The 10,406-nt window shown below is 56.5% G+C and overlaps 1 protein-coding gene across 1 annotated transcript; it reads left to right on the forward strand.

Moving 5' to 3' along the window:
• The first annotated feature begins 521 nt into the window (after positions 1–521).
• On the forward strand, positions 522–3,216 carry Cbx8 (chromobox homolog 8). The gene is made up of 5 exons (XM_005407337.2): positions 522–701; positions 1,096–1,139; positions 1,320–1,385; positions 1,511–1,577; positions 2,014–3,216. Exons 1-5 carry the CDS (start codon positions 633–635, stop codon positions 2,965–2,967), a joined length of 1,200 nt encoding a protein of 399 aa, XP_005407394.1. The 5' UTR covers positions 522–632; the 3' UTR covers positions 2,968–3,216.
• Positions 3,217–10,406: the final 7,190 nt, after the last annotated feature.

The following is a 10,406-nucleotide window of genomic DNA, read 5'->3' on the forward strand; positions in this document are numbered from 1 at the left end:
GTCGGCGGGGGAGGGGCCGGCGCAAGTCCCAGGCGGTGGGGGTAGGGCGGGCCGGGGTCTGCCGAGGGGCGGGGCCTGGCTGACACCGCCGCGGGGGGTCCCGGCTAGAGCAGTGGGGTCGTCGAGCACCGGAGGGACAACTTGGTGGCGGGGGAGGGGGCCCAGGAGAGGACACAGGACAGCCTGTCCCCCTAGCTAGCCCCGCAGACTGACAGCGGCAGGGCCCGCCCTCCTCTGGCGTCACTTCCTGCAGCGGCCCCCTCCTCCGCGCGCTGAGTCCCTGGAGTCTACGCGGACTCCGCCCCGTGGCAATTGGAACCCGGGTCACGTAGCAACGCGGGGGAGAAAGGGAGAGGGGCGTGGCCTGGAGTTCGTCCAATCAGCGTGCAGAGTTCCGGCCTCGGCCGCTCGGCTTTAGCAACGTCGTTAGCAACACGTGGGGCGGGAGGAAGCGCGGGGCGGGGGAGAAGGGAGCGGAGCGCAGCGACGCGGGTGGGAGGGGGGCAGGGAAGGGAGCGCGCGCGGGGAGGGGAGGAGAACTGACGTCAGCGGCAGAGTATTATGGTCTGTCGTGCGCTGGCTGCTGCTTTTCTGCTCCTGGAAGCGGCCAAGGGGGGAAGCGGCGAGTCAATATGGAGCTTTCAGCGGTGGGGGAGCGGGTGTTCGCGGCCGAAGCCCTCCTGAAGCGGCGCATACGGAAAGTAGGTCCTCCAGGCCTCGGGTCTTGGCGCGGCCGGGCCCTCCCTCCGGCCCGGGTTCCCTCCCCCTGCTGCAGCCAGCTTCCCTTCCCCCAGGTCCCAGCAGCGGCCGCGGCCGTGGCGGCGGCGGCGGCGGCTCTGAGCTCCAGCGCTCTCCTTACACTTGCAGCGATGCACAGATTGCATGGGTGGGGGGCGGGGTGGGAGATGAATGCCGGTGCATGCACTTTGTGCAGCATTTCGTGCAGGGGTGATGCAGCAGGCGCGTGTCTTTGGCGGTGGGGTTTCAAGCATTCATTTGGTGCATGCATTTTTCACATGTATTTCTTGTGTCCTCGTCATGCATTCCTCCCCATGCACACACAACACACACATATTTCTCCCTTTGCATCTGCAGGGACGCATGGAATACCTCGTGAAATGGAAGGGCTGGTCGCAGAAGTAAGTAGGTTATATGCAGTTCTCAACCCCAGACTGTTATTCTGGAGGTTTCTTTATTTTCTTATTCTCCTTTTGCATACAATACAATACAAGGTATTGAGAAAAGTTACACACACACACTCTCACTGTCCACTCTTCCTACACCAGCACTAACGCCCACTTCTTCCTGATTCCCTCTAGGTACAGCACATGGGAGCCAGAGGAAAACATCCTGGATGCACGCTTGCTAGCAGCCTTTGAGGAAAGGTACAGACCTTTCTGAGCCCCAGCTGTTCAATTGGAAAGATTCGGGGTGGATGCCATCCTATCTGGACTGGAGATCCACCTGGTTACTTTACCCACACCCCCTTTTTCCTCTCTCCTTTTTCTAGGGAACGAGAGATGGAGCTCTATGGGCCCAAAAAACGAGGACCCAAACCCAAAACCTTCCTCCTCAAGGTATGATGACTGTGTGCAATGTGAACTTCTGTATTATGAAGTAACATAATGTAAGAGTCCCCACCAGGGCTTGTGACCAAGGGGGTGTTCACACATGCTGCCTGTGTGTAATCTAGGAGGGAGTCGCCTGACCACAAGTCACCAAGTCAGTGGCACCTGGGAGTGTCTGGAAGGAGGGGTTAAGCCATGTGAGAATGCCTTTCTGCCCCCAAGCCCAGGTATCCCAAGTGGGTGTATAATGGAATACAAATGCACTGGCTGCAAATGGCTGCTTCTAGACAAGTTCTCTCCTCTATCCCCAAACTGCCACCACTGAGCCCTACCTTCCCACCCTCTAGAACTTCCCATGCATCAGAAGGTGAGGCCTAGAGGTCAAGGGTGGAGGAGAGGAGAGGGCAGGCACTGCTTAGTTCTTAACCTAGCTTTTTCTCTGCAGGCCCAGGCCAAGGCAAAAGCCAAAACCTATGAGTTCAGAAGTGACTCAGCCAGGGGCATCAGGATTCCCTACCCAGGCCGCTCACCCCAGGATCTGGCTTCCACTTCTCGAGCCCGAGAGGGCCTTCGGAACATGGGTCTGACCCCACCAGGGAGCAGCAGTAGCACCAGCAGCACCTGTCGACCAGAGCCCCCTCGGGACCGGGACCGGGACCGGGACCGGGATCGGGATCGGGACCGGGATCGGGATCGGGATCGGGATCGGGATCGGGACCGAGACCGTGAAAGAGAGCGAGAGAGGGAGCGAGAACGAGAAAGAGAAAGGGGTGCCAGCCGTGTGGACGATAAGCCCAGCTCACCAGGGGACAGCTCCAAGAAGCGAGGCCCCAAGCCCCGGAAGGAGCTCCTGGACCCCTCACAGAGGCCCTTGGGAGAGCCCGGTGATGGCCTCGGAGATTACCTCAAGGGCAGGAAGCTGGATGACATCTCTTCCGGAGCAGGAAAATTCCCAGCTGGCCACAGTGTGATCCAGCTGGCCCGAAGGCAGGACTCGGACCTGGTGCAGTGTGGTGTGACCAGCCCTAGCTCAGCTGAGGCTACAAGCAAGCTGGCTGTGGACACCTTCCCGGCCAGGGTCATAAAGCACAGGGCTGCTTTCCTGGAGGCCAAAGGCCAGGGTGCTCTTGACCCTGGTGGCCCCCGGGTCCGGCATGGCTCAGGCACCCCAGGTTCTGTGGGGAGCCTCTACCGGGACATGGGAGCCCAGGGAGGAAGGCCCTCCCTCATCGCCAGAATCCCAGTGGCCAGAATCCTGGGAGACCCAGAGGAGGAGTCGTGGAGCCCCTCCCTGACTAACCTGGAAAAGGTGGTGGTCACTGATGTGACCTCAAACTTTTTAACGGTCACCATTAAGGAAAGTAACACGGACCAAGGTTTTTTTAAAGAGAAAAGATGAATTGCTGGGTGGGCGAGCCCCGGACAAGAACAGGAGAGAGTGAGCGCAAACTTGGCATAGTGCTTTTTATTTTTGGGTGGGATGTGGCCTCTGGCTGGTCCTGTCCCACACTTCACACCCCATCAGCCTTTTTCATTCTTCCTTCTTCTCCCTCAGTTTTGTTTGGAAATTTATCTCTAGAGTTATATTTTCTATTAGATGTAAATATGTTATTTAAGAAAAATATCTAAATATATATATTTCAACTCTTGAAGTTGTTTTATTTAAATAAGGAGAGAGAGAAAGACAGTGTGGTTCAGTGGGATCACACAGGCTGAGATGGGACAGGAGGGGTCCTGTCCTCCCTGGGGACCTGGGCACTGGGTTTCTGAGGGTGTCTGGAGGGACTCAGCCTGCCCCCCACACCCCTCCTTCCTTCTCCACATTCCCAATGCCAGACTCTTGGCACAGGCGTTTCTCTCTCTTCCTATTGGCTAGTCAGGCCAACAAAAGGTTGGCTCCCCAATCAGAAAAAGGGGGTGGGGTGGGGTCAGTCTGGGTTTTCTGTTTTTCTATTTTTTTTTTTTCTTTTTAAAGATTATGAAGTCTATTAGGGGAAAAAAGTATTAACTTGAATAACTTTCCTGTGTGATGTTGAAGGTAAAAAGTCGCGGGTGGGTGGGGAGCCGTTTACCCCCGGGACCACACCAGGAAATGCACTTTACGGGAGGTGTGTGTGCTGTACACGCGGATCGTGTGTATGTCTTGTGGATGAAATCTCCCTGGTCCCTCGATTCCTTTCCTTACTCCACAGAGAGAAAAGAAATCCAGCGAATCTGTTTACATTCCCGAAATGCCAGGATAAATTGGGAGGATTGCGTGTCAGTGCCCAAAGCTCCAGACAGTTGTTTTATAAGAAAAGTGTTCGGTGGACTTCCTTTGCGCGTCCTCTAGCTTCACCAGGAGAGGAGATGGTGGCCCCACCGCCCAGAAAGACTTGGACAGCTTCCCTCCCTGTGGGAGGGCGGGCCCCGCACTCCGAGGAACGCCCGCCTGCCAGGCTGTCCTGCCCTGCGAGACGGGCTGCGGGCGCGCCGGGAGAGAGCTGCGCACCAGGCGGCTGGGAGGCCCGGGCCGGGGTCGTCGTCCACTCGGCCGCCTGCGCGGGACTCACGGCCCAGAAGCTGTAGCTGCGCAAGGGGAAGGAGGGGCGAGGCGGGGTTTTCATCCAAGAATGCGCATCCGAACTTCAGCTTCCCCCCCTCCTTAAAAGCAAAAGCTGTAATTTATAGGCCTTTTCGATTCGCGGAGTGTTCTCTCTGTGAACTCGACATTCAAGCCCCGCCGAGGGGGAGGAGGCTCACAAGTTGGGGTGCGGGCGGTCCCGGCGGGGGAGGCGGTGCACGGCGCCGGGCCCGCCACGCCCCCGCTCGGCAGACTCCGCTCAGCGGCGCGCGTCCCTCTCCGACTCAAAAGCACAAATCGGTTCTCCCACTCGACCCCCGTCCCTTCCAGCTCGGTTTCTGCAGCCTCTCCGCCCTCCTCGCCCTTAAAGGGCCAGCAAAGAGCTAACTTCCAGGGCTTGTTGAGGGAGGGGCGTGGGGCTCTGCGCGCTGGGCGAAGCACAGACTTGGGCGATTGAGGCGGGGTCCCAGGCTCCGCTGGGGGAGATTTGCGCTGGGGGGGGGGGAACGGAAGGGCCTGATGGTCGTTCGCACGCCGGGCTCCCCACCTTCAGTTTCTCAGCCCCTCTCCCCTTCAGACTTTCTAGCCTTTAAAGAGAGGGAAAAAAGCGAAGTGGTGTGCTACATGATTTTGAATATCAAGTTGCACCGAGGGAGAAGCCCCTGGAATGGGGATTTTTATCTGCTCACATTTGTAAAACTGATATTTTAGACTTTGTATAAAGAAGCGCCGTTGACCGAGTGTGTCTGTTTAAATGTCGACGCAATTTTCAGATGAACCGGCACGGCATGTAAGGGGCAAGTCTGCGACCGAGTGGATGGTGGCTCCGGGACACGCATTCTACCTAGCCGCCCCCTCCCTTCTCTTCTGTCCTTCCTTGCTTTCACCTCCCAGCTGCCTGGGCCAACTTCGCCCCTTCCCTCCGGCCTTACCCCGGCCAGCGTGATTCTGCCCCGACGCCCCTCGTCCTGCTGTCTGTCTGTGGCCATCGTGTGTGTCTCGCTAGCTCTTGAGAGGTGACCGCGGGGTGGGTGGGCAGGGGCCGGGGCCACGTGGCTGGGAGTCTGCAACCGTGCGCAGGATGTACGTCTGTTGGGTGTATTTAATTTTCAGATTTGTACAAATCTCGAATCGATCTCCGCCTCAGCTCAAGAGTGAAGCTTTGGTATCTATCTTCTACAGTCGTGAATGTCTGTATCCAATACCAATTTTTACGTGTTTAAATATATACTTTGTAAATAGACACACGTCTTGGTTTTATTATTTACTCATATTTTCCTTTGAATGTGGAGAAGAGGCTGCTCGGGAGGGAGGGGAGGACCTGTGCCTCCCCTCTCATTATTCACCCCACGCCCCACCCTCGAGCCCTTTCGCCTGGGATGCCTGATTTCCCGCAAAGGCCCTCCCGCAGCAGCAGGGGGAGAGGTGCGCTTGGGAGGGGGCAGGGAGTGGCTCTCTTCAGCCCTCCCCCCTCCAGGCAGTGGCTTTCCTCTCCACCACCTGCATTTCTTTGGGACCCTGGCCTATCTGGGGATACTGGGAGGATGCACCAGTCCTCGGGATTCCCCTTCCTCTGGCGGGGCTCCCCCCACCCCAACACGACCCATCCCCGGGCAGGACTTTGCTGGTTTCCGAGGCCAGGAACTTCTGTGGCTTGCTCCATTGCTTTGTCTAGCCTGGTCCTCTGTGCTGTCTACGTACCCCTGCCCCAGACCTACCCAGACTCGCCAACGCTCCCCGAAATGGAGAGACTTGTGCCTATTGATTGAGGAATTGAATTCGAGGGTATTGCTAGGCAACTGCCTGCTCGGAGCCGGCGCAGAGCGCGCTGATGTGATTAGTGAACCCGGAGCTTCGGTGCCGCAATCCCGTGCGCCCTCCCAAGTCCCCACCGTCTCTCTCTGCCCTTGGTCTGCTTGGAGGGCAGATACCCCACTGCTGGGCGAGGGACTGTCCAGGGGAGCAGAGCGAGGATGCTGCTGGACCGTGTTCACGGTCCCTGTGGGCAGCAGACTTGGCAGCAGTGGGGGCGGGGTCGTGATGCCCGCATAGGAGAGCCACCCTTGGTTCCCAAAGAGGTCGTGGGGTATCGGGTAGCATCCAGTTCCACATCTACGGTTCCCAGCGGCCGTCGCCCTGCTGAGAAGCTAAGAGGATGGGGACACCTGCAGAAACCGCGGGAAGGGGTGCGGCCGGCCGATTCCCCTGCCCCAGGCGATACAGTCGTGGCCCCGCCCTCGCCCCGCTCTCCCCACTTTCCCCACTGCTCAGGAGGTCGCGCCTTTGCAGGGCACGCCCACACCTGAAGCGGCATCCCTGGTGGCGGGGCTCCAGTGCCCTTCCGACGTGAGCAGTTTGTGTGCGGGCTCCGCCCAGAGGAGCGCCGCTCCCGAGTCTGCACCTGGCGCTGCCTTGCCTTGCCTTGAGCTGGCGGCCCTGGGCTGTGACTTCTGCAGGGCAGTGGGCTTCAGGGGGCCAGAAAAGCTATTGGGTAGCCGGGTCCTAGTGTCGCGGCATCAATGACCTCGCCGCTGGGCCAGGCTCCTTCTCGTGCCCTTTCGTAGGTGTGTGGGGCTCCTGCTTAGGGAGAGGGAGGCGCCAACTCTGCCCCTTTCTGGGCTCACTGGCCACTAACCCATGTTGGCTTTGACCGGGAGCTCCCCTGAGCGGGTTTCTGTCTCCCGAGCATGTTCTCCGGGAAAACAGAGCCCGCGTGCATCGGCGTCGGCCCTGAGAACCAAGGACAGGGCCACGTGGTGTAGCCACCGTCAGAGTGGAGCCTGGACCAGCCCGAATGGGTCGAAAGGAGTCTTTGGCTCTCCTCAGAGTGTCGAATCGGGCCCGTTTTCTGTTTCGTTGATGCTCACAGTGCACAGGTCCTAGTCCAGGTCCTGTTTGTGCCCAGGAGAGATGTCCCTGTCGGCATCTCTTTCTCACCAAAGAGTCCTTTGGGCCCTGGCTGGAGTCCGGGGAGGCTGCTTGGCGCGGTCCATCGTGGAAGGCAGCCGCAGGAGTCCCCGGAGTCTGACCGTGGCTAGAGAGGCTGTGGTCTGCAATCTGGACTTTCCTGCTGGAATCTCGGACATCCAGGCGGGAGCCTGGGCGCCGCCCGCCACGGCCCGGGTTCAAGCCGTGCAAGCGCATTCCGGACAGCCTGAAACTGCTGGCTGGGGCGTCCCGGCACGTCCGAGGCGCCGGCGGCCAAAACTTCGTGGGACGCGCGCGCCCTCTAGGGGCGGCAGACTCAGCCTCCTCGCCCCCGCCCCCACGCTCTCCCTCATTCCGCCTGGAGGCCAGTGCCTGTCTGGCTCCTGATCCTAGCACAGCAAACCTCAACCCAATCCACCCAAAGGCACTGCTGGGCGCTCGGTCCCCGGAAAAGCACTCTGCAGCCGCGAGGGTAGAGGGGAGGAAGGAGGTGTCCAGCCGCCTGATTCCTGTCCTCCAGGGGCCCTGGGGTTGGTTGGGGTGGCGTGAGGCTGGGTGCGGGGCAGGGCCTTTGGGCCGGGTCGGGCCCCTTGCAGCCCTGTCCATTCTTCTGAGAAGGCGGTGGATTAGGCGATCAGATCAGCAGCGCAGAAACTAACAAAGGCCAGTGCGGGCCAGGGCCCTACTCTGTCTGGCGAGTCCCTGTAGAAATGGGCTCTCATGAAAGCCTGACTGGTCATCGTGGTCAGTTTGCTCCTTTCTGGCCGTCTACATCCTTTTTCTGCTCTTTTGAGAGCAAAAGCCAGAGGACAGTACCACTGGGGTTGCCCTTGCTCACCTTTTCCGAAACAAAATACAGCCTTAGTGAGCAACAAAAAAAACGCCTTTCTGGAGCCTGGAGCTGGCTGCGTTCCTATCTGCAGAGAGGACCCCCTCCTGGAGGGAAACATTCAGCCCCGCTCCTCAACTGGCCTCCCAGCCAGGGGTGGCCAGCGTCCAGGCCCAAGTTCTCTCTTCAAAGAAAGCTGGGTTCTCCCTGGAGGCTGATTTTATGAATAAATTCATGTGGAGGGTAACACAAAGCTTAAGGGGGCGGGGAAGGTTATATAATAGGCAAATCATCTTTTTAGTATGAGCCATGGGTTTGGAGATACAGTGGCCCCAGACTCGAGGATTCTTGTGTTGTATAGTGACTCCCTGGAATTTCACAGTGGTAGCTGTCCTTTTAGGGTCACAAATGCACCAGGGAGACCAGCAGCTCTGACACAGCATCTTTGAATACTCAATTTTTAATTTACTTGAGGGAATAGTCTCAGAGTGAATTATTACATTGCAGCAGTCCCGACCTCTACCCAGTAGATGTCAGTGGCACCCCCTCACATAGCCCTGCATAACAATTCAAACTTCACTGTGGACCACTGCAGACTCAAACCCCATCCCTTGCTCCCCAAAACATCTCCCCCTGTACCCCGTGAAAATGGTTGCCTTTGATTTTTTTTGTGCCTCAACTACTCAGTCTGTATCTTATGTATTTTGCCCCAACTCAGGCAAAATGAAGTCTTACTGTTCCCAGGCATCACTCACAACATACACCAGGCTGAGAGGTTTACAAAAATATTTATTGGTATGCTAAGAGTTACCAAAAAGGACCCAAAAGGACATTTACTGTCTTCCTCCTTCAAAATAAATTAAGTTTATAAAACTCCCTGCAACCTATGCTAGTGTGTTTTCTGGAAATACTAGAAAACCTCAGAATTACCAGATGCACTTGGGTAAAAATCTGATCATCCAGGAGCCACCTTTCTCCTGCTCCAATCCTTTCCCCTAAACCACTGTGGGCTTCCTGGGGGAAGGCATTTCCTTGACCTCGCTGGGCTCCAACAGAAATGGGGGCGAGGCTGCTGTTCTGTTTGAGCAAGTATCTGAAGTTTTCCCAGGGTAGTAACATACCCAAGCTTGCTCTCTGTTAAGAAAGCAAGCAAACAGGCAGAGTTTAAAGCAGTTGGAAGTGGCATACATGAATGATTTGGCTTTGTTTTTAATTAAAAAGCACAAATCAAGCCAGTGATTGGCACTGGTTCAAAGCTCTGGTTCTCCCCCAAGTTTTCTGGATGAAACCTCAGGCCTGGAGTGCTCTCTTGTCAGGTCAGAATTTGGAGTGTAACCCAAGTACAGAACACTCTTTTTAGTACCAAAAATACATACAAAAATAAGCCAAACCCTCTAAGGAAGAGGTCAGGCTAGCCACTTCTTCCCACCCAACACAGAAGCAAACAAAATCATGGAGGTTAAAACATCCACTCAGGACACAAACACTGTGGTACAGCTTACCCAGGACCCTCAGGAATAAAAGAACAAGGAATTTTAGAAGTGTGGCTAATGCCTAACCACACACACACACACACACACACACACACACACACACACACGAATAGCAGCAAATAAAAATACAAACAGGACTACTTTTATTTATTGGTAAACAAAGGATGGCTAACTCAGCATCTTCTGTAAACCTCCCACACCAGCACACACATTCTCAACATAAACTGCTGGGGTCACAGCATCTGAAACACACAACACAGCAAGAAGGCAAAGTGGCTACAAGCAAGGTGTTCACTGATTCAACTTTGGGATTGAAGTAGCTGGTAAAAAGAAAGGCACCAAATTGGGGTTTGGAGAGACTTGGCAGCTGGGGACAAAGCTGATCAGCCAAGACACCCCACTTCTTCAACAGGTCATGGGATCCCACAAAGGGCTTAGAAGAGGTTCTAAGGCAGCACAGTGCCTGGTGGGAAAGAAGCTGTTGGCTCCTCAGTGGGGTGGCACTGTGGGGTCTAAGAGCAGCACAGCACAGCCTTCCTGTGGCCCCAGACCTGGAGGCTGCATCTGGGTGGCCCTCAGGGTAGTCATGGACATGGGTTGTCCCCCAAGGCACACTGTTGAGATCAATCTGGCTACACAAAGGCCTTCTCTTCTGTTTGGTGTGGAGGTGAGGTACTGGGGAGCCCTGCAGCCTGGCAGATCCCCAGAAACCAGACCCCCTCTTGGTTGGGGCTGGTTTTAGAAAGGGCAACTCCCCAAAAGGCACCCAGAGTTAAGAACCCCACATCTGTGGAGTGACCAAGGGAAGCAGTTCCAGATAACTCATCCCCCAACTTCTTTTTGGCATCACATTTATTGACTGGACTGGCTGCCTTCTCCTGGTCACCTCTGCCCTAAACTCTCAGGACACTTGCAGCCACCTTGGCACAGGGCAGGAAGAAGGTGGTTGAAAAAGGACTTGGAGGGCCAGGGATATAGCTCAGCCGCACAGCGCCCGCCTGGCAAGCATGAGGTCGTGAGTTTGA

This window comes from Chinchilla lanigera, unplaced genomic scaffold (assembly GCF_000276665.1).
Source record: "Chinchilla lanigera isolate Chin_1 unplaced genomic scaffold, ChiLan1.0 scaffold00105, whole genome shotgun sequence".
Lineage (NCBI taxonomy): Eukaryota > Metazoa > Chordata > Mammalia > Rodentia > Chinchillidae > Chinchilla > Chinchilla lanigera.